The sequence below is a fragment of the Melopsittacus undulatus genome, chromosome 3, assembly GCF_012275295.1.
Source record: "Melopsittacus undulatus isolate bMelUnd1 chromosome 3, bMelUnd1.mat.Z, whole genome shotgun sequence".
NCBI classification, from domain to species: Eukaryota; Metazoa; Chordata; class Aves; order Psittaciformes; family Psittaculidae; genus Melopsittacus; species Melopsittacus undulatus.
Window position 1 is genome coordinate 85803048 of NC_047529.1, and position 27432 is coordinate 85830479.

Consider the following 27432-nt stretch of genomic DNA (forward strand, 5'->3'; position numbering starts at 1 on the left):
CCTCGCCATGAGACCTGATGGCATAGCCCACAGCTCCCTCTTGGGTTGTGTGCTGTGTCCACAGGCAGCAGCATGTGGCTGGGTTCTGGGAGCAGGAAGGTGGCCCAGGGTGTGTTCACAGACAGCTCTGGGAGCCCCAAGGGGCAACCGTGACTCTGCTTCAGATGCTCATGGGAGAGGTTAGGCACCAGTGCTTGTGATGGGATCTCTGGATTTGCTAAGCATGCTTCAGCCATTCATCTACCATGTGCAACTCTAAAGTGGTACTGGAAAGAGATGTGCTTTCACAGAGAAAAAAGAAGCACTGGAGAGGTCACAACTGTTTCATGGGGATGGACATTTCAGATATGGGATAGATATGGGCATTTAGCAAACTGCTGCAGTGCCACACATGATGGCACACCACATGACCACAAACCTTTCACCTTCCTCTAGGTTTCTAGTTGGTTTTTTTTTTGTAACTTCACTTCAATAATCAAACCTATCTGTAAAGAATAATAAGCACAATCAAACCTACTGCCTGCAATATTCTTATGTACTATCCAGTCCCACAAGGGTCCAAGAAGATAAATAATGCTTTCAGAACAAATTGCCAGTTTAAACACATTATAGACTTCAAGGATTTATATAAAAGCAGCCTCATGCTAATAAGCGAGAACTTGATTATCTAAGATTATTTTATGCCTGTAATAAAAATGTCTGCAAGCAGTAATAGAATGTTTTGTTTGTAATTGGCTTTGATTGTTGAATCATTGTGGACAATGTGTAATATACTGAAATATACTGAAGGGGAAATATATTGAAGTATATTGAAGAGGAAATATATTTAAATGTATCAGTGGGAAAAAGGGAGACCTATGAAATTTGGAAGTTATTTTTCTATTCAAAATGAGCAGAAAACATTTCCACATTTTTAGCTTCAGATAATAATTATTTTTTTTTCCACAGCCCCAGAATCATTTTAGTGGGGTAGATTTTTTTGAATGCATTCCTAAGGCTTACAAGAAAGATGTGCAGTCACTCTGTAGTGGTGGAGCTTGTTTTTTAAAACTCATCATTTTATAAAATTGAAAAATTATATTTTCTATGTGCCAAAGCAGTATGCATCTTCTCTGAGATTAAGGAAATAATAACTATTTGTCTGGCTTTTAGTCTATCCTTTCTTGGCCAAGCTTCTCTATTATAAGGTCTCTGGAATCTTTCTGCTACTCAGCAGTGTAGGAAGTTAGTGAGATGCTCTTTACGTTTATTCACCTACCTCAGCAGATCCAGGCCTTAGGGCAAGCAAGAATTAGTCCCTTGCTTAAGTTCCTGCAACGTAATAAACTAATGCCTTCATCATACAATTTACTTTTTGAGATGCTTAGTTGTTGCTTGCCTAAATATTCCAGTTAGTTTTTTTCAATAATTTAAAATTAAGCTTGTTGATAACCTGAAATTTGTTGTACTTAATCAGAGCGATAGTACCAAACTAGTGCTACACAGACTATTTGTACAGCAGAGTGTATAGGTTCAGAAAAGAACAGACAGTGCTTATAACAAGGGACACTAAAGGAAGGAGCACTTCTCAGTCTTTAAAAATTTGTTCTAAATTGTTAATATGGGCACCAGACCCAAAAATAGAATCAGGCAAACTGGTTTATCACATACCTTCTCTCTCTTGTCTGAGTATCTCCCTTCAACTCTAACATTTTTTCCATTCATAATCTAAAGCATCAAAAGCAAATTTCAAAGCAAAATTTTAGACTACGTTATCAATCTTTACTTCTGTTTGTTAAGATATCAAAATCAAATAGCAAGAAGCAAGACAGTAGTCAGAATAAAATGATTTTTGAAGCCCAGGTTCTTTCCTCTTGCCAAAGTTAAAAACATTTTGGAACTAAATACACTTTCCAGATTTGCTAACTTCTGAAACAATGGCAGAAAACAAGTGTTTGATCCATAATATGCTTCATTTATTTTAGCACGCTTCATTAGTTTTCCAAAGATTCTTCAAAACAGGATGTCTAAGCCTACTTTTATTTTAACCTCAGACTATTATTCCTTTCCCAGAAAAAGCTAAAATCCATGAAGTTCAAGCAATCCTTTTTCTCTACTGAGTTCTGTTCAGTATTTAGGCCAACCACTTACGCATTGCTTTTTTTCATTACCAGCAAGTCTGTTTTCATTATCCTTTGTGCTGATTCTCAGTTAAACAGAGAGAGCCTTCAGAAGCTTTCTACTGCTACTCCTGAAATGTTAAGATCTATTTTTCTATTAGGTTTTTAGATTTTATTCCCTTGGATGTTTGTGTTATGAATAATCTCTTCATTTCTCCCAGAGTTCCCAGTATTTTAATAAACCTCAGGTTTAAAACCTTGACCCTCAGCAATTCTCCATTAAAAGGGAGATGATATGGGGGTGGGAATACTCATGGCTAAAACTAAGCAACTTTGCTTATTTTAGTGGGAAGCTTTTTGTTTAAGGACTGGTATCCAGAAACCCCCACCAATTTCACTGGAGCCCCATTACGGATGGATAACAGCTTGTGAGAAGCTGCAAAATGAGAATAATAATAAAAATAAAATAAAATAAAAAAAACCCACAACAAACAAAAAACAAACCAAGACACAGAGACAGGCAGGAAACAGGAAACAGCAGAAAGGAACAGAGGGAGGGAGTGGGAAAAAGTTTATATTTGCTGCAGCATCTTATTTTTTGTAACACAGATTAAACCTAGAAATCCCAAGACTCTAGTTTTCTGTAATGTCAAGCAAATTGCTTGAGATCAATTGAAACCTGCTGAGAAAATCTGTTTTTCTACTATCATCTGTACAGTGTATCAGACTACAAGAGCTACCATTTAGCTCAAGAAGCAAAACCTATGGGAGGGCATTACCTCCGTGAACTGTATGGGCATTGCCCTGGGAGGAGAGCGGCTACAGCAATATGCTGAGGAACTGGCTCCCCATGCCTGACCAGCCCCAAGGGAGGTTGGGTTGTTCCCTGGTCTCTGGAGCAAGGGCTGTCAGCTCCTGCTGTCCCCAGCAATCATAGCAAGAAGCAGCCTGCTCCATACTGTCCTTGTGCTCAGGAGCCAAGCTCTCTTGGAAAACAGCTCAGCCACTGAGTGTGATGTGACCCCAGTGTAAGGCAGGGGCTCCAGCTGAATTGCTGCAGCCAGGCAGGAAACATGGATTCTCCTAGAACATCATCCATTCACTAAAACGATGTTCCATACAGAGCAGAGGGCTGAAGCAGCCCCCACACTGCCCCACCTGAAGCAAGGGAAGAAGCTCAAGGGCACAGAGCAGCACCCATCCTTCACATGTGTGTGCACACACAGGTGTGCCTGTCAGAAGGTGCAGAACCCATTGTTCATGCAGATGGTGATGGAAGTGGGCTGTCAAGCATCTCACACTATGCTGCCTGTCTGGCTGTTAATGCTGTGACTGCTACACAGGGGACCAAAAGCACCATGCAGCAGACCTTCAGCAGCAGCACCACCTTCAGTACCTGAGAAATGAGTGTGGGTACTGCAAAAAGGAAAGGGAGAAACCTCTCTTGCATCTCTTGCTCTTTCCACAGCTCAGAATAAGCCATTTCCCAATACAGCTTTCTGCTTCTAACTTTACATCTCCAGTCTGAAATAACCTTACAAGAGTAAACAGTTGCAAAATAGAACAGCAAATTACTCTTCACAAGTCTCAATATTTAACCAGCCTATGTCATTCTCTAAAAGGCAAGTCACTTATTAGCTGACAAAGCTCTCATATATGGCAATAACAGTAATGCACATATTTAAATATGACCCATCAACTTTCTTCTAGTGCTACAGGTTACAGAGCTGAAGGTTTAAATTCCTGCTCCTAAAGTCAATTCCTGCTCCTAAGGTCACAAAAAATCATACAGAGGTATTTAGGAAATGTTTATCCCTTTCCTTCGGAAGCAAATGCTCCCCTTGTTCATCCAAAATGCAGAATATGAGGCAGGTGGGGAAAAAAGAAACCTCCAAAATTTTTCACAGAAGTAGATATGATTTTTAAAGGAAAAATAAGACAGTGTTATTACCTTTATATGATTCACTTGATATGACTGTATCTATTTTTCTATGTAAAAACTGAAGAACAAATTTGCAATGAAAATCATGTACCTGATATTATCCATGACCTCACCAAATACAATTGATTTCTTAATAAAACTCCCAAACAAAGGTATGGATAGGATAAAATACATGATCCAATACATACTTCAAGTTTATCACTATTTGAATAGGCTTATTAACAAAGGGTGAAAGCACATTAGTAAGAAAGAAAATACTACATTTAGCGTAGTAAGGCAGAAAGCCTATGCAAGTGTTCTCAGTAAACAGAATGAGACAGGATCAAAGCATATTTGAGAATGGGAGAGACTACATTTTGCTCCCTCCTCAGATTGACAGCTAAATTCTACAGGTTTTAAAAGATACCTGCTTCTCAGTTCTTTCTATTATCGTTCGCAGCAGTTATCTTAAACCTTCATAAATGCTGGTGGTTTACTCTCCCTCTTCACCAAAAAAAGTAGAATACAAGCTAATACAATGTTTTAGATTCCAATGGTTTGCCTGTGCTCTTTGTGAATTTCTTTACTAAGCTCAAGGTTCACTGTGCTCTTGGAAGGAATGTAAAATGCTGCATAATGAAGAAAATAACTACCAGGGAAGATGCACTGAGAGAAATGACCACCGCCTGACAAGGCAGAGCACATGTAACCAAAGTCTCAATCTAATGCACACACGTACCTAATCTGTTGGAGGGGTTCCTTTTGAAGAGGGCTCGCAGCAGGCTCTGGGCTTCTATGCTCAAGAACTGTGGCATTCCCAGCTTGGCTCTGAAAGAACACAACACTTGAAAAGAAAATAGATTTTTCAAAGATTTTCTCCATCCCACTGTGGCTTAAAAAGTGGAATTATAGCAGTCAGATGGGCAGACATATGAATCTGGTGACCAAAGGCTACCTAAGCATAATGCAGTACAGAGTGAGGAACTGACCTTGCTCCATTGAAGCTAAAGACAGTTTTAATACTGGCTTCACCAGAGGAAGATCTAATGAATCTCACAATACTTTTTGCAACCTAAGTAGGTCATTTTCCTATAGTTTTTTCTTCACTTTTTTTAGCTTGCTGGAATAAATTTGGGAATCAAGAGGCATTTAAATAAAGAAAACTTCATGAAAATAATTATATTAAACCACACATTGGTGAAAGAGAATAAAGGTTTTCCCTTGGTGATTTACTGCTACAGAGAAAATATGTAATACTGAGCAAAGCTAAGCTTTAAATACTTATGTCTGCACTTAACATTAAATGAGTGGGAAATTTGCAAAGGAAAAGATGTGAAATTTGGCAGCAACAAAACATAAGATGTCCTGCAGAAATCTGACTGTTCTCACTTGTGGATAATGACATTGTTACAGAAAGTAAGATACAATTCTTTTGTAAGACTCCAGTAATTCACTTCCTACTATTTTTTCTGAAGGCAATTTTAGAGCCACATGCAGGCATCAGCTGTGTGCACTGTACCAAATTCATGCCTTATGCAGCTTTGAAAAATGCATTATGCACATTGTTATTCTCTACCCTTCATATACTTAGGACTGATTGGCTCCCCAGAGAGTATAGTTAACTCCAAGTTAGAGAAATTAAAGCAGTTTTGATACTCACTTGAGAATGAGTGCCATCGTCTCCTTTCTGTCTTTTCCCTGGAAGGGTAATGATCCTGTCAGCATCTCAAACTGTGGAGTAACAACAAAATCATAAATCAAATGAGCATTGAGGAGATCTGCATAGCTGACAGACACCACACCCACCTTCTCTTTCCAACACAACCAAAAACTTGAGGAAAAAGAAATGGTCCAACCAGCTATATTTCAGAACAGAATGACACAGGGAGATTGGGCAGAGCATGTAGGACCAACATGACTCTTTTGTTCAAAAGTGCTGTTACAAACTGCTTACATTGACACTTGGGATCAAGTTCTGATATTTATGGGAAGAAATGTCATACATGCTGTTTCTTCCTGCACCTGTTTTATGGCTAATGCTGGAGATGAGATATTTTGGCTGGAGGGACCCTTAACCTGAATGAGTATGGCTATTCTTAGGTGTTTGGCATGGACTATGGTGCAAGGCAAATGGGTTTAACATGCCACTCCCCATCTTTTTAGCTTGAGTTGCATCACCTTTTTTGGTGGAATATTTGCACCACTTAGAGATGGCAGTAATGTGCTTTGCAGGAGAAACATGCACAAACCCTAAATTCTCAAAGCATCTGAGTGTGTTTTTTAATCTCCTGCTTTGGTTCCCTTGGCTGTATGCGATGGATTTTACAAGTGTTGTGTTTAATTGAACCCAAATCTCAAAGTAAAACTCAGCAATCATCATCAATTATTTGCCTAACTTGCAAATGAAAACATCAATCAGCTATGGTTCCTTTGAAACAGATTAGTGCTTTCAGTAAATTTTGACAGGGATTTCATATTTGTAACAGCAAAACCAAACCAACCAAAACAAACAGAAAAAACCCAAACAACCAAAACAACCAAACAAAAAATACCCATCCAAAGAAGCTTTCATAATACAGATTCAATATCAGGTCTTTCATACCAATGGTATGAGTGGCAGCTGTCTTCCCTAAGTGATGGTGAAGGTTTTCCTTCATCAGATACAGAGACACCAAGAATATAATTCAGCCTGGGCACAAAGGAGGACAATATCCACTGAGGGTAAGGAGAACTGCTATTTTATGTCCATGTCTCTGCCTGTGGTCCTCTTCTACTATAATGAGTACCTACTAATTAGTATTCATTGCTATAATTAAATACCTATTAAGGCAGTAAGGACTGTGCAACCCCTATGTAGTTTTTGTACATTATCACGTAAGTAGCTTCACTGCTCTCAGAAAGCACGCTTGTGCAAAATAAGGATCCTTTCATTACCAAAACCTATGTCAGATGACCCCACAGGGCAACTCTTCCCTTTACCCAGATTAAATATAGCCATACCATAAAAAGAATACAAGAAAACATAAAAAGAAACTGTAACTGTGAAACTGTTAATGCTATTTTGGGGATGAAGGCAGAAGTATAGAAGCCAGATAACTAATAGACTAAAACTAATTGAAGAATTAATCTGCATTAGTAACAAATTACCTTAAGGCAATAAAGTACATGGTAGAAACAAGAAAAAAAAAAAAGCAAACCACTATTAAAAGTGCGTATGGCTAGGGAGTATAAACAAAATTTGGAAAATAGAAGTGTATTAACTCCTGCTTGGTCTAGGAGAGTCAAAGAATTGTTGCCTGGCAGAGCTGGAGGAAATCAGCTCAGATTCGAGAGAGAAGCATAATAGAGGAGAATTTCTGAAACTGCCTAAATGACACTAGAGCTCAAGTGCCATTTTCAAAGCAATTCTGACCTACTACAACTTTAGTCCTAAGGTTAATTCCACTCAGTTATAAGTGTTCAGATATACTGGGGTTGAGGAGCAGAGAACATTGCTTCCCAGGACAGCAGCAGAAGTGATACATCAACCTCTCCTCACGATTTATTAAGAATTCTCATTCAGGGTAAGTACCCAATATTCACTTGCACTTCCTCATGTTACTTTGTCATAACAGATCTAATTTAACAGCACTAGCAATGACTGCTACAGCTTATTTATTTTGGCAGAAATGGGCTTGACGGTGCTGATGCAGGTGATACTGATGATACAGATCATAAGCCACTGTTTGGTCAGTGACTACATGGGAAATGATGACTGTAGTTCTCATGCACCATGATATCACAGAAAGACCTGTAAATGCACTGTGGCTGCAAGAGGCCAAGAAACCTGAAGGCAAGAAATTCAGATACAGTGTCCAAAGGGGAAACAAGGAATGAACACAGAAATTTAAGTTGCAAGAGGGAACAGGCGAAATGATGGTTCTAGAGGCTGCAGGGAAAATTTACTGTGCTGCTTTAATGGTTAGCACTTTGTTACCACATGTCTACAATTACACAGGTCTAATGTTGAGATTGATTCACATTCAGAAGAAATGCACTTAACATCAATATGTAAAGAGAAAGGCAGCTGTATGAGTTAAATATACCAGAGCTTTTTACTTCAAGAAACTCAACTAAGGAGCAGCTGAAAGAAAGCACTGGTTTCTCAATTGCAGTCCTGATTAAATATGTTGTAGGTTAAAATGAAAAAAACAAGACTGAAACAAAAATTAAATTAAAATAATCTCCTCAGTTAAAGGTACCACTTTACTGCACAACAACCTGTTTCCCTGCTTATTTTTGCAAAAAATCAAAAATCTTGCTAAACCTAAACATGCAAAGAACTCTGTATTTATGTGCAAGGGTGTTAACAGCAAGCTGTATGTGTCACAGCAGGTTGAAGAGGAGCTGAGCCTAGATGTGAAGAAACACTGTAGTATTTTTGGTTATTAAAGCAGACCATGTAGTTTTGCTGGGAGACTCAATTTTCACCCTCCCCTCTTCCCCATCTGCATAAACCATCTGTTTGCTCCTTGCCTCACAATGATTTTGCTTCCTGGGTATTCTGGAGGGCCACTTTCTATTAGCTAGTATTTTAGAAGGCTGTGCTTCCCTCCAACCTTGACTTCCGTTCTGTCCCAGCATTCAGCAAGAAAGGCACTGCTTACACATTCACTACGTTGCTGACAAGTATAAACACATTTCTTTTTATTTGGGACTACCTACTGAGTCATCACACTCCTTTTTTCTTTAATTTTGTTCCCCTCTGCTCACATGGCTCTCAAGAGGGTACAGTGTTTTCTTCCCAAACTGAAACAGACTCGACTTCCATGAGATCTGTGGCCTGGTAGATCACGTGATACGAAGAACTACAGAACCAATGCTTTGGGAGGTCTTGTAAGAGACCTGTTATATTATGCTATATATATATATATATGCATTTTAGATTGTGCAGACCAGTTTATGTGGGCTTCAGAGACGGTAGTGTGGGCATCAAGACTCTTGCAGCACAGCTGAAAAGGTATTAGTCATATACACAACTTTCTGAAAATTTAAGCCAATTGCTTATTCATGCAGATCTTTTGATGTAAAGCTTTTATAGAATATTTTCTACCCAAAATCTCTAATGCAATGAGTAAGGTGCAGGAAGGTAGAAAATGAAAGCTGCCTCGTCTTGACAAACCACATAAAATCATCAGCACAACATTTTATGTGGGTCCCAGCAATCATCACCACATCTTAAATGAGAGGCAGGTACTGTCTTATGGAACACTTGAAAAGGCGAATTTCAACATTTATATAACTATACCTGCTGACACATACTAAGCTACCAGAAAATGAATAGAGTATACAATTGTTTTAGTGCGTAATAATTAATAAAATATTTCATAATTGATAAGTGAAGACCAGAATTTAATCTTTTTCAGACAAGTTTGCTTTGGTAATAATAATCACAAAATGCCACACTTAAGGTTGCCTTCAAAGATCATTTGGCTTGATTTTAGCCTGTGCCCTAGGTAATGCAGGTTGGCAAAGACCCACTAGCACAACCTAACTTCACACTGTAGCATTCATGTCTGTTCACACAACAGACCAGACAAGAGAGTGTTTGATTGTTCTTCTGATCTGATATCTATTTTTCAGGCCATTTTAACACTATCTATCTAATACACTCACTCTTGTAATCAAAATTTTAGGTACGAAAATTACAATATCACATTCACTTCCCTTGAATCTATGCATATTTCACCAATTGGTACATTTTCTTTGTACATTTCATACTACAAATTACTTAGAAATGCGAATAATTCATTTCAACACCATTTACTTCCCTTCAATTTTTCAGACTAGCAAAAAAAAGAGCTTCCCTAATAGAACATACAAGTGGCAGACCAAGAAAAAGAAGGAGAAATTAGCAAAGTGAAAGACAGCATCACAAAATCCTCCCACACTTTAGTGTATGAAATACTCCTTTTCCATCCCAAACAGTTAATTGATAAAAAGGGAAAAAAGATTGAACTGATTAGAGATATTTTTCTCTAAGATGTCTGGTAGCATTCAAAGGCTTAAAGCATCAGCTTACAGTTAAAAAGCTTTCACTCTAACTCATCTCCTTTTATATGGATTCTTATCTTTTCTAATTCTGATATATTATATCCCTGTGGGAGGGGGTGATGAGAGACAGGGGAAAAAGAAACTCTAATAAAAAAACAGGAGGGAAGGGGCCAAATTCATTAGCAAGTGAAAGAAAAACTGTTTATACACCAAATGCACCATCATTTACCTGGAGACAGATAGGGAGAAGGCACAGCTGTCCTCCAAAATTAAATATAATATATATAATATATATTATAGGTATTATATATATAATATATATGATATATGATATAATGATAATAAGAATAAAAGAGTTTTGGGATCTATTTATTATGTAAGACATAACCTATTGATTTTCCTGAATAAACACATAGGGTTCAGAAGTGCTGAGCATCCACAAATGGATTTGCTGCCATAGGAGACAATGATGTTCCACTTTTAAATTCACATAATCAATTTCAATATTTAATTGTAATTAACTGCTGAATATTTAACTTAGATTAACTGCTTTAACCAGCTGGATCACTGATTCAGGCCCTCCCCACCCCAAGTTTTCATTAGTTTTCACATTGCTTCCTATCCTCACTTCCTTTGGTGGCACCAGTTGTCTGCTTTTGATTAACAAAATTTAAATATATTCTATGGATTGGGGTATGTAGGGTAATATATAACTACCTAAAATAGGTTCCATATGACATGAAATGGAGCTGTATTCAAAGAGCACATTGCTACATTAATTCCACCCTGTTTCTGCAGGGGAGCCACTGTGAGGTGCAATGTGAGCCATGGCGGCAGTGCCTGTTGGTGGCCTTTCATCAAACATTTGGGTAGACATGCAGCTTGTACACTTTGGGAGAGAGCACCAGCATGTGTGTTATCTGAATATCCTTGTAAAAGTAATAAATTCATGGTGCCTAAGCTCAAGGGACAGTGGTATGCTTGATAAAACAACTCTGGGAATAACTGCTTCAAAAAATCTAAAGCAGTCATATAGCTTTTAAAAAATCACTGTGTCACAAACCAACTTCTTGATCTTCTGTTTGTCCTCCTCAGCAACAATGGCAGCACACTCTGAAGAGGATGAATGGGTGTAGGAGGGACCAGGTTAGCAGCCAAACAACTAATTTTAGATGGCTGGCTTGAGGAGAGCTCAAACCTCTCCGAAAAACTTTCCCAACACTTCAGCCCAGCATCCAATACTATGGCACTCAAGAGGATGTTACTGGGTTCTTTCCATTAGCCAAGAAGCTCCACTGTAGTAAGGTATCTCTTGCTGAACTCTTCTTAGGAAGTGTTTTCCAGGGCCTCACTTCTTAACCAAGGAGTTGAAACAGCTCCTTTCTCTTTGTGGTGTTTTTCCCTGTGATGTGGTCATAGATGGTATAGGTACTAATTAACTTCCCCTGCAAAACTGTATCAAATACTATACTATAACAGAGACACAAGAGATCCACTTCATTTACTTTGTTTTGAAAAAGATGGCTATCTCATCAAATAAAATACCAGATTAATCTAGCATGACTGATATTCTTTGTAAATTCATACTGCATTTTAACTAAATTTTCATTGTGTTTTCATGCATAAAGAATGAATTAGCACAGTTTCTCATATTGTTCCATTTAAACTACCTCCAAAACAGCTTGCAGGATTCATAAAGGTTAAGCAACAGTGGGGAAAAAATGCAAATTTTATAGTTAATCCAATGTAAACCATGGGCTGAACTCATGACAACATGTAAGAAAAAGATGGATTCCTGGCTGTTCCTCTGTGCCAGGTGATACAATTGTGTCTGTTTCTACATTATCTTAAAACCAGCTTCAGCATGCGCTGAGGACAAAAGCAAACATCGCAAACTAATCATAATCAAGACATAGCAAAATAGTACAGAAGAAGAAGGGAGGATGACATGGTGCTTGTATGTATTTGTTTTCTTGCCAGGAGAAAAGAGAAGTTTGTCAGTCACAGTTTCCCACCAACTAATGATACTACAGGAGATCCACTATTAGTTCAAAAATGACCTGATTCTTATTAGTGGAGCAAGAGTCATCAATGCTGATGTGAAGACAGATGAATGACGAAAGAACCACTGAGGTCCTATGAAACATTTGGAGTGCTGTCTAAAATATGGCCCTTTAAATTTATATTTTGTAGAAGAAAAGAGTAAATTTCTAGGTTTCTCTAACATCCAAAATCTGAAAATTGATGCTTGGGAAACTGTTTCCTAATAGGAACCAGGTTGGCAACTCGGTGGGTGTTTCTTCTGAAGTTCTTGTGTCCTGAGCTTGCCCTACCCTGTTTCTGTGCAGTAGAAATATTTATGGCTCATGGTAACCAACTGAGATAGCAAAGGACTGTAAGAAGAATGATAGAGACTCTGGGGCCAAATGCTACCTTATTTACTGCCAGGGGCAGCTGGTTTGCTATCACTGGTGCAACAAAAACGACCAAGCAATCGTTACACATCTACTTTTCTATCAACCCTTAATTGCTGAGAGCAGTACGTTTTATCTGAGAAATCTGATCACTCCTACAGCCACCCCTCCAACAAATAAACACAACTTTCCACTACCATGAGTACGCCGAAAGACCACCAGTCAGCACTCTGTGTGTGTCCTCGTCGGTTGACCACCTCCGGGGCCATGTACTCTATGGTCCCACAGAATGAGTATGCTCTCTTGTCATGGTCTATAGCTTCTTTACTTAGACCAAAATCTAAATAAATTGAAACAAAAAGAAAAAAGACTTGTCAGGTCTATAAGAACAATTATTTAAGCTTTTGCTCACTTAAACTGTTTAAACAAATCACACCAAGTAGCCAATGAAGCACCCTCTGTGTGCAGAAAGGCCACAGACCTGTGTGCCGAAGCTGGGCTGATACGGAGGGCCTGCGTGGCATTTTAATACGTCCTCAAAATAGGTTTATTATTTTCTCTGCTCAGAATGAGATTCTGGCCCAAAGCAGAAGAGAGAGTTTAAATAAGCAGAGATACACACTTCAGATTTGGTGAAGATAATGCTAAGGATTTTGCTTAGATAACCAAAGCATTAGAAGTAATAATACCAGGTGGACACCAGTAAAAAGGATGGCCAGGGTGGCAAAGGGAAGCCTTTCCAGATGTCCTCTGCACAGCTACAATTCAGATAATTTAATCTGGAGTAAGCAGACATATTGAAGCATCCTTCCATCCGCAGTGGTAAGCAGCCAAGCCTGCACGCTTCAAGAGTACTATCTTATCAAGAGAACACTGCATTCTCCATGTGCTTTGCAGCATGGGTGCTTGACAAATTGCCAGAGAAATCCAACATCACACTCTTTTGGCTTCTGAATTCTTGTAAGGAAACTCTTTCCAAGCAACGACTAAGATGCATGGAACATACTGCAGGAAAAAAAATCAGCTTATAGACATGAAGTTTTTCCTCACATACCTGTTATCTTAATGTGGCCCTCTTCATCAAGAAGAATGCTGTAAAGCAAAAAAAAAGTCATTCATTAGGCAGGTGCAGAGTGCAGTTAACAAACATGAACAGAATACGTTTAAAACAGATAAGGAAATACACAAGACTCAAATACATGTGTAAACAAACCCTCAGTGGATTATATGCCTCCAGAAAGAAAAATGATCTTCAAAGTTTTGTCTGATCTCATGGCTGAAGCATGAGTGGCTTGCAGCAGTTGCATGAGAAGACTCCTTAATCCATAGCATGCTCAGGGCGGGCATTCAAGCTGAGCTCAGAATGAACAGAGTGTTCAAAGCACACAGCTGCAGAGTATCTGCTTCCAGCAGGAGAAGGACCTGCAGGTTTTCTGTTCTTCTCATAATAATAAAGGTAAGCACACAAATAATTGCTTGGACTCACTGGAACTAAAATTAACTGCACAGGTAGTTAGGTTCATGCTGAAGTAATAAAAGTGATCATAGAGCACAATGACTAGTCACAGCCTAACTGCATGGATCTCAGCTCCTGCTAACTTATTCTGCCTGGAAGCATAAATGAAAATTCAGCCCGGAAGCCAAGTTCAAGAGTTCTCACATTTACCACCTGCCAACTTATTTTATTCTCACAAAGACATCCCAACATTTCTCTGAGAAAAATTACTGTAGCTCACAAAAACATTGCTAGTTTTTATTGAAACAAGAGTGAACACTGAAACTGAAAAAAATGGGGTTTTTTTTGGTAATTTTTCTGCTTATAAATAACCAACAGTAATGAGGGTGGTGTTTCTTCAGTTCTCGTTAGATTTAGTATATTTCTCTTTTCAAAATGGTCTAGTGAGGTGTCAGCTATTTTTATATTCCCCTTCTCCTAATGAGTCACTTTAATCCAATTATTCAAGAAGAAAATATGACAGAAGTGAAACAAACATATTGGGCTATACTTTTGTTAAAGATTGTCTCTGTACCGAAACATAATTGAAAAGAGATGATCTTCTGTCATTCATTTGTGTGTTTAGAACATACCATTATTGTGTAATTCATCAAACAAAGGCCAGCAGCTGAGTCATTACTACATGTCAATAATAAAAGATACTTCTTTTTGATAAAAGCATCTTTACTTCTGTTCTTTCTCTCCAGAGTTCTTGAAGTACTAGCCTATAACAGGCAGTTTAAATTTATTACTGTAACCACAATCCGTAAGCAAGAGGCTTGTGCTCCAGAAAAGAGCAGAGCACCTGCCAGTGTGTGGAGGTGAGCTTGAATGTATGAACTTGACAGACCTGGCTCTGGAAAAACAGCAAGGGAGAGTACAGCTCACAGAAATAACCCAACATTTTGCCCCACACCTGGAAAGCCCCTATGAAAAACAATGCAATTCAACAGTTGTGGGGTTTTCCCCAGAAACATCGTTTTTATATTTCATAGAATCATAGAATTGTTAGGGTTGGAAATGACCTTAAGATATAGATTTCCTACTGAAAATCCATGCTGCTTTTCTATGTATACATGTTTTTTCATACCTTTACCATCATCAGAGTGTTCATACCTTACCCTCACTAAAGGTATGGAGCAATACCAGCACAGCTATCAGATGGATAATACTGTCAGCCAGTAGCATACAACAGTCTTTCTCATACTCAAAGTCTGCATGAGCAGCAATATAAATGGGTCCTGGTTTCCTACGGGTGTCTATCCTACATCCCCTATATACATATATCCCTCCTCTGTCTTGTTACCTTATCACCCTCACACAGTGCCCTGAGCTGCCTGCAGTTTCCCCTGTGGCCCCTGGCAGCACCCTTTGGACAGCTGTGCATTTCCACATTTGCCATCTGCCAACACATACAATGCTTCAATTATGAACTGAAAATGACATTTCATGTAAAAGAAAATAATATGCTAGCAGTGAGAAGAAAGATAACTGTTGCACTGAATTAGTTTAGAGTGACATTAAGGAACAAAGAACAATGTACCTGCTTCTAAGCATCGAAATTACAACAGACAAATACTTTTCCTTTGACTGTAGAAACAAACATTATCCAATCACGCTTTCTGTCTTCTCTTTTTCTCTTTATTGTTTTACAATTCCCTTTTATCCCACGCTGCCTGTAGTAGAAGTTCTATTGTGACAATTACTTTAGCTATGGTTTGCAGGATCGACTAATCTAAAATAAACTAATACTATTTTGCAGAAGGGACAAAATAGAAGTTGTTAATGTGATTCAGGCTTGAGAAAAATCTTTCCTCTAAACCAAATTTTGAGATCATAAAAACCATAAGTAGTAGACTCCTTTTAACGCTTAAATGTAATCCCATTGAGTGATAGCCTCTCACTATGAGATTTTTCCTTTTTATTTGTTCACTTTAAGTTTTTTACGGGATACTGCCATTGCTAACCAGTTCTTTGTTTCAAAACAATAACAGCATTTTAGCTTCAGAATCATCCCACGAATCTTCCAACTGCTTTTACTGATCTGCTGTCCTAAGCATTGCTACACACAGACTTTGCATTTATAAAGCTATTTTTGAAAGATAAGGGTTTCAATCAAATAGATTACTTGATTTATCCCCAGGTGCAAACTTGAGCTATACCAGTCTGGGTCACTCCCTTTACTGTACAACTGTTATATTCATGTAAACTAATTTTATACTATGAAAACTGTATCCAGATTGAACCACATCACTGGTATCTATTCAACTGTACATCAAACACCATAAAGCATATACTCAAAAGTTAGGAAATATAAGAATAACGTCTGCCACCTTAACTTTACACAGTGATCTCACAGTATAAATGTAATTTAGTTACATGATCATAGTTTTAGTTTTCTTCTACAGAAAGAACAGGTAATACCCATGGATTTTAGCAGAGTAGCACAATGAGGGGGACAGCTAGCTGGTCTCAGCTTAGACACAAATGCCCAGAGAGCTGGATTCCATTTGTTCCTTTTCAACTCTAAACCTAGAGTACGTTCCTTTTCAACATGCTTCTGTGTAACAATGACAAATCAATGTCACCTTCCTTCCTTGGGTGAGCTCTAATTTCTCAATTCACTGATCCCTGATTTGAGGCACTGCAGCTTGGTCTGAAGAAATTTTAAGTACTCTTACTTGCAACTGAAGTCAGTGAAAGATGTGCTTTGAAACAGAAAGTGACACTCAATTCTAAGAACGCTAAAAATCAGGTTCTCAGTATCTCAAACACAGTGAAGAGTTTTGACATGCACTTATTTTTCTCCTTGGTTTCTAACTTCTCCTAAAGCAAAAAATTACAGCATTTGCCTATAAATGAAACAGCGCTGTGACTTATAGTTGAATATACAGGTTCTTATTTGGATACCTTCTAATAGCTTCATATATCACGTGTTAGCTTGAAAAACAGCTTCATCTAACTCCAGAAAGAAAAGTATTACATGATTCAGACTACTGCTCACTAGAAACAAAGTTTGAAGCTCAAAACCTATAATCGGAGTTATTCTATCATGTACATGTTTGCTGATGCTGACCGAATAAAACAGCAATTCAGAATTAAGTTGAAACCTAAGAGCTGCTGGTAGACAATGAAGCAGCATGTGGCAGTGGCAGCTATAGTGTGACTGCTCCTTACCTGCCTTTCATACTAGTAGCAAACTGGCACCTTTCTCCCTCCAATTGTTTCATCTGCAGGATGACTTCCTGTATTTGCAAAAGACTCTCTTTTTCAGTTTTGGTTGCATAAACAAGACTGGGAATTTCAGTTACCTGTGAAAGGGTCTTGAGCCCAAAGAACTCTCCCTACATACATCCATATGAATTCACATAGTACTACTATTATTATTTTTGTAACCAAAACATACAATTGGATTTAAAGTTTAAATCAGATAGTACTGTACTGCAGATAAATCTCCTCCCCTTCAAATTCTCACCTACGAAGTCCACGTTCCATCATTTTTGGTCTCTTACTTTATCCATGAGCATGAAAGCAATAGCACTCCATTTCAAAGAAAGAGTTGCATAGTTTTGAATTTCATGTCACAGAAGGAAAAGGCTGCTCTGCTGTTAAGCTGTGTAAGCAACAGCCAAACAGACTGTCCTCAGTGGTCATCTTTTTTAAATGAGAGCAGCCATCAAATTAAAAAGGCTGGTATCTTTGAAATGCTATAGCCTGTTTTATTTGAGCTGACACAGAAGATGCAGGCAAAGAACCAGGCAAGCAGCATGAAATAAAAACAGTATCACGTCACTCCGAGTGATAGCACTGAGAGTGTCATTTAGTCTACTGATGTACTGCAAATAAATCAGAGAAAGAAAAATGCTCCATAACAACATATTAGGAGTAGAAAACAGCTGCAAATATAAGGGAGAAGAATTATTGGGAAAGTATTTTGGATCATTAATATTAATAACGAAGTGGTTTTAAAATCCCAATTATCACATGCCTCATGAGCTAATATGCGCACTAATTTTCAGAGATGCTCATTTAGCAATGGCTACAATAAAACAGAATGGTGCCATGACACATTTTGTATGAGCAGGAAGCGCAGTTGCTTTGAGTGCATTATAGCAAAGCAAGGGGAAGGTCAGATTAAATGCTGCAAATGGAGAACAGTGGCAGTGAAGTCAAAGGCACAGAGATCTGAATGCCATGCTGAGATAATCCACTAAACTGAGGGCCAGGCACACAGAGATCAAATCACACTGGAGGACAGTCAAAATATTTTGCCTCATGCTAAAATGATATGATAGAAGACCCTACTGCTCATGGTGAGGGTCTTCAAGTAGAGTCTTACGTATAAGAAGGAGGGCACAGCCTCTGGCATCTTCTGACTTACTCATGTGACAAGGAGCAGAAACAACCTAAAAGCTCATGTATGTATGTTTTGGTTCACTCTTTCTTATTAACTTACTTTTCTGGTTTTAGATCCCTGTAAATAATTCCAAGACCATGGAGATGGTCTAATGCCAAGGCCAGCTCAGCTAAGTAGAACTTGACATCCTCTTCTGTAAACATCACCTAGAGAGAAGGAAGAGAACATATCTATTTACTGGACAGTGGTGGGCTGGCTTGCATTAAACGACATGGAGAAGGAATTATCTAACACAGGAATGCAGGAAGGACCATCGTATCACGTTCAATTTTCCACAATTTGTCTAAGCTCACGTTAACAATTCTTACCAGATTCTCCTTATAAAACAAAACGTAATCTGTCAAGTACTTCTGTTCCTTAAAACATGCTGCTCTCATTCATCTGTTTGATCTGTTTACATGACATCATGTTGTAATAATATGAACATGGTTCTAACTCCGTAGCCTTTGGAAATGAATGGCAAAATTCAATACATTCATTGCAGCTCTCATTTCTTTCACATCTCTTAATTTGCTGAAATCTTGTCATTTGGCTACCAAATTCTCACAAAATAACACGGTGTAACCTCTTTGGGAAGGAACTGCTTCCAAATCTAAGCATGGACAGACTCAGAGATGGATTTAAAAACCCATACATTGAGAGTTCAAGGAATCTCAGTGCAGATGACCTAAGCAGTGACCTGATGAGGTCTAAACTGAGGGTACCTTTCCTTTCTATAGCAGATATGGATACTCCTAACACTGAAAGCTTTTTTTAGGTGGTAAGAAACTTCTGTAATTGAGAAAACACCAAGCTCAGGAAAACTCAGATGGAAAGAAACCCCTTTGATTCAATTTTCATTATATCCCAGATATTCTCTTTAATTAAATTTCAATATGTACAACAATAATAATGAAGAAAGAGAAGTTGTTATATTGGATACACAAGTATGAATGCTGTGTATGACAGAAGTAAAATGAGTCAGCTCAATACAAATTTACATGTCATGTAAATTTAAGTATCTACAGTACAAGTTGCTGAGCTTGTTTTTAAAATTAAGTATCTGGTCTTGAATGCTCTGAGAAGCTGCAGAGGGCTGAGAGCATAAAGAGAGTATTCAGAGAACAGATGTCACATTATTTAATTAAGTCTATCGCTCCAAAGGCTAGAAAGAAAAAAGATACAACAGCAAAACCTCTGACTAAAAATACAATTGGTCTGAGCATAAAAATTACATTAATGATCAAAATAAATCTGAATTATTCATAAGGTTCAAAATAAATGTAGGCAAGACGTGCAATCAACAGGATCAGGGGAAATCTGATCTATACAGATACATCTAGGTAAAGTCAGATGTCTCAGAAAAAAAAAGCAGGAGAGAGACAATGCTGTAGTATATGGGATCTGATTGAAAGTCCACTGAAATCAATACCATAAGTAACAAATTTCAAGCAGAACAAGTTTTCCCATATCTTTTCCCTTGCAATAACTTCACACTAAACAGCTGCAAAGTATAATGAGCTGCTATCACTGAAAAAAGATGTAAAAGGACTGTAAAGTTAAGAGGACTCATTCTTCATAGTATAAAGCAGAGAACTTGGTGCATTGCATTAGAAAAACTTTGGGAAAAATGTGAAATTTTAAAGGAGTACAAGATCTCAGCTGTTCTCTTTCACTTTCAAGTTTCACGACTGTGCAGAATGGGTAACTGCCCTCTGTGGGTAAGAGTCACTTCTCTCTTCTTCCATGAAACAGGAAAGGCCCTTGCTGTCTTGTTAACAAAGCCTGATTTCATGACAAAATAGGACAAGGATATTTTCAAGTTCTTTAATCTTTTTCTGCCTGTTAAAAAACAACTGCTACCTTGTACTGAGTATCATTACTTGGCAGTGTAATAAACCTGCTGCTAATGTCTGCTTGCATTAGCAACAAGCCTTGAAAGTGAATTCTTGGGATCCTCCCCAAGCTATGGTGCACACAGCAGCCTGCAGCGTGTCACCAAAGTAGGAATAAGATGTGGGAAAAAAATGTCAGGGAACTTCTGAATAAAAGCACTGTTTCACAGCTCTGGTCCACCAGTAACTCTGCAAACCAAGGAGAGCTAACATAGGTGCCCCTTAGATGGCATTTGAAAGGTCTCTACCTTATCTGTAAAGATTGCATATTAGGTGGTTGGTTGCACCACTGCCTCCACACCCTAGAAAGAGACCAAGGCCTGGGGACATCATGTTACAGACATAGAACGCTGGGGCACAACCAAGACCCAGAGTGGCAAGCATCCTCCCAGAAGCCTTCTGTACTGCCTGCAGGGCCCTCTCTTAGGCTAAGTGCAAGAGGATGCACTGCTTCAAGCAAGGCAGACAGAGGCACTTAGAGACAGAGGCAAGTACTAAATGAACCAAGAAACCCTACCACAGCTGCTCTCTTAAGGCATTAGCAAGGCTCAAGTTTGGACTATTTTCTGGCTGCCTCCTTCTCCAGCAGAGGCACCTCCAGAGGCAGGAGCTGCAGAGGCCATGGACAGGATGGGAGCCGAGGGAGGTGATGGAAGCAGCAGCTATCCCCAGGCATGAAGGAGGAGAGAAGGTGAGGGCTGTGACAGTCACCCTTCAAGCCCTGGCCAGCATGGTGTGTGGCCTCTAACATACTCCCAGAAGCTGCTGCAGGAGACATTTTCTCTGCTGCCTACTGACTGACAGTACTGTTAGCATCCTTGCTGGAGGGTCAGCCCTAGTCTACAGCCTTCTCTTCTTTCTGCTGGCAGTTGTGTTTTTCCAGTGGTTTTGTCCCTATCTCCAGGGCAAAATGTACTGGGGATTGATTTCTCAGACTGCTTCTCATCACATGCAAGATATATTTTGCAAGCAATGAGTTTGGAGCTATTTTGCTATGGGGATGGCTTATTAGTGGTGCAGTAGAAATTCTTTACTGTGATGGTGGTGAGGTACTGGAATGGGTTGCCCAGAGGGGGTGTGAATGCTCCATCCCTGGCAGTGTTCAAGGCCAGGTTGGATGAAGTCTTGGGTGATATGGTTTAGTGTGAGGTATCCCTGCCCATGGCAGGGGGGTTGGAACTAGATGATCTTAAGGTCCTTTCCAACCCTAACTATTCTATAAACAGTGATGCTTAAATGCTATCTGCTGCATTACCTATGGCATAATTCAAATACAATTATTATGAATCTTCTTAAAGATGCAAGATGATAACATTCTATTACATATATATTGCAGGAATATTCACATCAACTTAATCAAAGTTCTGGAAATCCAGGACAGTCTTTCATTTCTAAGTTAAAAATCTACTGGCTTACCTCTTTGGAGAGTCTTGTGAAAAGGTCCCCTCCCCGCAGGAAATCTAGTATTAGATACAATTTTCCCTCTGTTTGAAATGCTGCATTAGAAAAGGATGGAGAGGTTGAAAGCTTGAATCGTGATAAAGGTCTCCAACATATGAATCATGTTGACTAGCAGCATATCATGCATACCATTAGCTTCCCTGTAATTTCAGCAGTTTGAGAGCAGAAAAATTGATTTCTCTATAGAACTAAGCAATCAACCTTAGGCTATGAGAAAAACAGTATCAGTTGAGAGACAACAACACATTACTTATATATTAATTTCCATGCTAAGCACCTATGAATTAATATTGCTTTTCACAAGGCACCAGGAGTCACTAACAGCTAGGCATAGAGAGAAGTTCCCAGGATTGTGCAAGAGGAGAGCCTATCCAAAATGTCCTCAGAAGACCCTTTACAGTAATAAGAGGGCTCCTCGGGAAGATGGGGAGGCAGAAGGAGGCAACTCCAGCAAGATACCACATTCATAAACACACATACACAAACTTGGACTGGTACTGATTATTAAAACCAGCTTTTATTTAGATTCACTAGCTTTCTAAGAGATACCTGACAGCAGGTGAGGGGGTTGGCAGATGTAGACTACAGGTGTGTAGCTACCCCACCAACACTACCTACTGCATCAGACTTTATGACAAAAGCATTTTAATGGAGGAACGGCTAAAACTTACTTATACTGAAATTCTTCAGCAAAAATTAAGAATTTCACACACGTAGCCTCTATGACTCTGTTAGAGACAGTCATAAGTAGGCAGGGGGTATCTATACGAAATTATAACACATCTAGTTACAATTCCCCAACCAATTTAAGAACAAACATGAACTATATTTTATTATAGTTACCATAATGAAGCTTGACTATGAAAGGATGATTCACTTCTGCCAAAATATCTCTCTCCATTTTTGATCGTACCCGATCCCGAACTATAAAAAAGAACAGTAAGAAGAGCGACATATTAAGATTCAGAATGGTCACTAGGTATGGTACTGGAATGGGGTTCAAGTGATTTGGATTCTGCTTCTCACTTTGCTGATGGCTCATGGTGTGGCCTTTGACAAATCACATCACTCTCTAGTGCCCCTCTTTCTGCCCATCTTGTCTGTGTACTAAAAGTAAGCTCTTCAGGAAAGCACATCTTCCTCTGTAGAGAACTGCCCTAACTAAAAAGACTACAGCATTACAAACAATGGGAAAGTGATTATGCTTTTCAGAAGAAAAAGTTAATGTGAAAATAAAAACTACATAAAATTAATAACTCTTTGTCATTTAAGATTAAGTAGAATGTACCAGTCTCAGAGCTCACCTGGTTAACCTTGTGGAAATTAACTTCTTGTATTGTGCTGATGCTAGCAGCGTTTATGAGATATCACTGAATAGCACTCTCTGGAAGTGATTTATGTAAATTTTTCTTTCTATAAATATTTTAAGCTTCAAATAAACCACCCAAACAATAAGTGATAAAGAAGCTCATTAAAAATAGCAAAAAAGTATTCTTATGTATAGAGATAAATTATCTTTTCCCAGCAATAAGAAAAACACTTTTTGTGGTTGAGACGAGTAGGGAGTAAGAGGGTAAGAGACAGAGTTATGGGGTGAGCCAAGTTCAAACTAATCAAAACTGACACTAAAGATTTCATAGCAAAAACATTTAGCAAAATGTTCAGACACTGTGGATGAGTCAAGTTCCCCCATTATCAGCTCTTGAACTTACAGATTCATTTTTCGGTCAGTCACAATTTTACTAATTCCATAATGAAAGTATTGAAATTTTCTTTCCCTGTGTTATGCAATGCCAATACCCTTTTAAGCTGAAAGCATCTACAAGGACTGCTATTCAACTATTTCAGGTGGTAAAGCCTGAGATCTCAAGTGAGATTCTGTCATCGCCTTTCATGTGTTGCAGAGCTGCTGAGAAGCTGAGTACTCTCAGCACCCAAGTAATGAACATGCCATAATGAAACTACATATTCTGTTGTACTACTTCAAAAATTGGTGACAGGAATTGGTCCAAAACAGCTGATCTGCAGGCTTAAATAGGAGTGGAGGGACACTTGGATTTCTTGCTAATTTAATGCTTTACCTAGTTCAGTAGCGACACAAGCTTTACTAGCTTGTTGAACCTAAGCTACCTTGTAGATAAAAACCAAAACAAAAGGAATCTCAAAATCTTAATCTTATCTCCCAAGGAAAAATCACACTGAATTCTCTCACAAAATGCCTAACCTGTGTGAAGGCAGAATGTTTCTTATGCTACAGATCAGTGATGGGCACAGCTAGGAATTCTTGTTGGAGAGGTGGGCATTACTGAACACTCTGTGTGGGACATTTCCCATTAAGCTTGGTGAGATAGCCTAACAGAATGCCTCTCTGCACTTGCACTATGCAGGCATGAGAACAGGCTGGCAGAATGGCATCATGCCCTCTTGTCCCCATCATTTCAATCTCTGAATAAGTAAAGATACATCTGTGTGGCCAGGCACTTGATCAAAGCCACCTGCCATGTGCCCTGCTCACTGCTGTGGACCTGTCAGGGTGCCACACCACCATTCTCCCCACGTGCATACAAGAGGCACATTAAAGAAAAGGCCATATCACCACAGAAGAAACCTCATTCTCCAGAGTCATGGCTCTGTAACCCCTCTGAAGCTAGACTCCTCCAAAGCTGCTCTAATCACCACCTTCACAGTGGCTGCCACAAAAGGTAATTGGAACCTGTAATCAGGATTACAACTTGGCATGTGAGTTGGTGACCTGCCCTGACCACCTTCCAACATCAGATATTGGCTGATTAAAATGCTCTGAGGGCAGAAGCTATATAGGCTCAGAGTTTTAAGCAGTCCTACCACCAAAAGGACCATTAATCATACTCTGTAGAGAGGTAAAATGACTTGCTTCCTCCCACTGTCCTTTTTTTACTCTATTACTTCCATATGCCCGGGCCATGCCTGATTTTAACTTCCAAAGTAGACTCCCTAGAGGTATCTACCTGCTTTCACCAGCTTACATGCCAGAGGGCACTGTCAGAGTTAGTTATTGTACTGTATGCAGCACATCCATTGTGATACTTAATAAACATGCAAGGTTAAATCCCTTCTCCTTTTTGATTTGTTATTAAGGCTGTCATAGCAGGAGAGAAAACTTATTTTCTCTTACTCTAGATACACCTAGAAATAGGAATTCCCCTGCTCTTCTGTCTGACTGTATTTTGAGGGTTGGGGCAATGTGGGCCTGATGTGCCTCAGGAAAGATTTTGAGAAGAGATAGCACATTGACATGTCATTGAAACAGCATGAAGTTCTGGCTCAGTCTGACTCCTCTGTCATCCTCCAGGTATGGTGAGTGGGAAAGTGCCCCTCCTGCACTTCAGAGATTCTTTTTCCAGTATTCAGTGGTCCCAGTCTGATCCACTGAGGGAGTCTCCCTTCTAGTTCTTACATCCTGTCAGCCAGATAATTAATTTGCTCAAGCATGATCTGAATTAGTTCTGGCTGCTTATTCAGCCTGCTAGATTGTGGTGGTGGAGGGACTCTTCCAGTAGCACGTGGAGAGATGGATGGGGTCTGAATAGCTGCTACAGTGCCAGGGATGATGAGGCCTGCACACCAAAGATATTTACCCTCTATGCAGATGACATAGCAAACTTGTGTCTCTGCTTAGTCTATTTTGGGGATCAGTGAACATACACCATCATGAATTCCTCCACTCAAATCCAGACTAACTGGGTCTCTGAATGGGACCTATTTCTATGGACTCCTTTCTGAGTTAATCCCTTTCTCTGATAGTATTATCAAAGAACTTCCAAACCAGCACTGGAGCTCAGTAGCCCAGTTCAGTACCACCCAGCATGGTTACCTGCCCAGTGCTGTAGAATGGCCTCTTCTGTCCACCCCTTGGTAATGTCAGGGGATGTACACCAAAGGAACAGAGGAAAGTGCAAATAACGCCATTTCCCCATCATCATTTTGACCACTTGCAGTGGCTTCAGTACAGAACACAAAGAGTGGGTGCAGGTGGCTTGGGCAGCTAATGCTTACACCACATGTTCATCTGTATGAATAAGATGCTCATTGGAAACAGTGCTCAACAACTAAACTCTTTCTACCAGTACTGGTTTTGGTTTGAAAGGTGGTGTTTGACATTTATCTTTAAATTATACATCAGACAGAGGCAAAGAACATTACCTGGAGCAACGAGCACAAAGACATGAAGACGGTTTGCATGATCTTGGACAAATGCTCTCCCTGAAATAAACCCTGGAGTCACCAAACAGAAGAGACCAGACTAGTGCAGCCTGTAACAGCAGAGGAAGCACCTGCTACCCTGAAATAAATGCAGTTCTCATTTCCAGGTATTAATGGGGTATGAAAGAGAAGTGGAGGCAGCTGAGGATACATGCAAATAAACAGAGCTTACCCACTTCTGTTTGTCTAGCTCTGAAGATCAAAGAGAAGGATGTTACTGCTTACTTCATTTAACACTAAATGCTTAAGGAGAGAGTTTTATTTAAGGCATGAATTTTTACTTCTTGAATTGTTTTAGTTTTAATAACCATGAAGGACAGAAGGTAAAGGGTAAAAGGGAAAAGTATATTCCTAGCACCTTCCAAGGAGAGAAAAAAAAGAAATCCTTCTCAATCATGGACTAGTTATATATTTTCTGAATAAAAAAATAAAAAACATAATCCTGTTTTCCTCTGAAGCTCTCATGACATCAACTTTGGCTGAGATTTAAATATGGAAATACAAATTAAATTTCATTGAACTTATTTTTCCTTATGTCTCACTTAAAAACTACGAGTCAGTACATCTCTAGTTGTGTATGCTGTTTGGTAACAATGATCTAGAGACATCCTTTGATGTACATGGAGTGACATCATATCAGTTCAGCAGGATGTCAAACCAAACCAATGAGAACCTCAAGTAGTGAAACCATGGCTTACAGGAGCTGTACAGGGGGAGTTTATAGAAGAGACACTCACTTGTTCTCTGTAATAATGATTCAAATTTATAGTTGATTCACTCTAAGGGGAAAGTGACTTGTCACATAATCTAGTGACTGGATAGCTGAACTGAAGTCACAACTCTGTTAACTTAAACACCATTTAGCCACTGGTTTCAGTGGAGCCAGAGTATTGCTCCTGGGATCTCCCTGGTCAAAGAATAACTTCAAAATATTTTTTTATACTACTACCCTCTCACTGCTGCACAAAGTACTTCTTAATTCTAGTAGAAGAAAATTATCCTGAAGCTATCTTCTAAATTTGTGTGTAATACTTTGCTGGTCTTTCCTCTGTCTTCAAACTTAATCTGGAATAAAAGTTGAGGTTTCTACTTCAAGAAATATAACTTTTAATGTGACTTGCAGTGCAGTTTTGTTTCTGTATATAGGTTTGGTGTTACAAAGTGTGAAAGCTTAAACTACAGCTTTGCACAAGCTAATACATGCACCAAATTCAAACTGGTGTCAGTTTCTGAAGACTACGTTTTAGTTTCAAGTGTCAAATAAAAATGAAATCATTTTTGTTTACAAACCGTAAATTAGTCACGATGTTTCTTTGAGAAACACTTGCTCTAGAGGAAGTTTGTGTAGGTTGCATGAATTGTTGCATGAATATGAACACATAAGTTACCCTTTCTGCTCCTAGTGACAAATACAAATGATGCTGAACTTCAAGCCATCAAATTTAGCAACTTTCCTTTTGTTCCTTAAAACTTCCT

General features: G+C 38.9%; 1 protein-coding gene across 1 annotated transcript in view; it reads right to left on the reverse strand.

The window, feature by feature from the left end:
• The window catches only part of RPS6KA2 (ribosomal protein S6 kinase A2), a 156898-nt gene that overhangs the window by 44017 nt on the left and 85449 nt on the right, over positions 1–27432 (reverse strand). Inside the window, exons 4-10 of the mRNA XM_005150126.4 lie at positions 22558–22638; positions 21670–21749; positions 18419–18525; positions 13522–13559; positions 12665–12807; positions 5681–5751; positions 4760–4848 (exon numbers count right to left, since the gene is read on the reverse strand). Coding sequence (XP_005150183.1) covers positions 4760–4848; positions 5681–5751; positions 12665–12807; positions 13522–13559; positions 18419–18525; positions 21670–21749; positions 22558–22638 — 609 coding nt within the window. The remainder of the gene's footprint in view (positions 1–4759; positions 4849–5680; positions 5752–12664; positions 12808–13521; positions 13560–18418; positions 18526–21669; positions 21750–22557; positions 22639–27432) is intronic.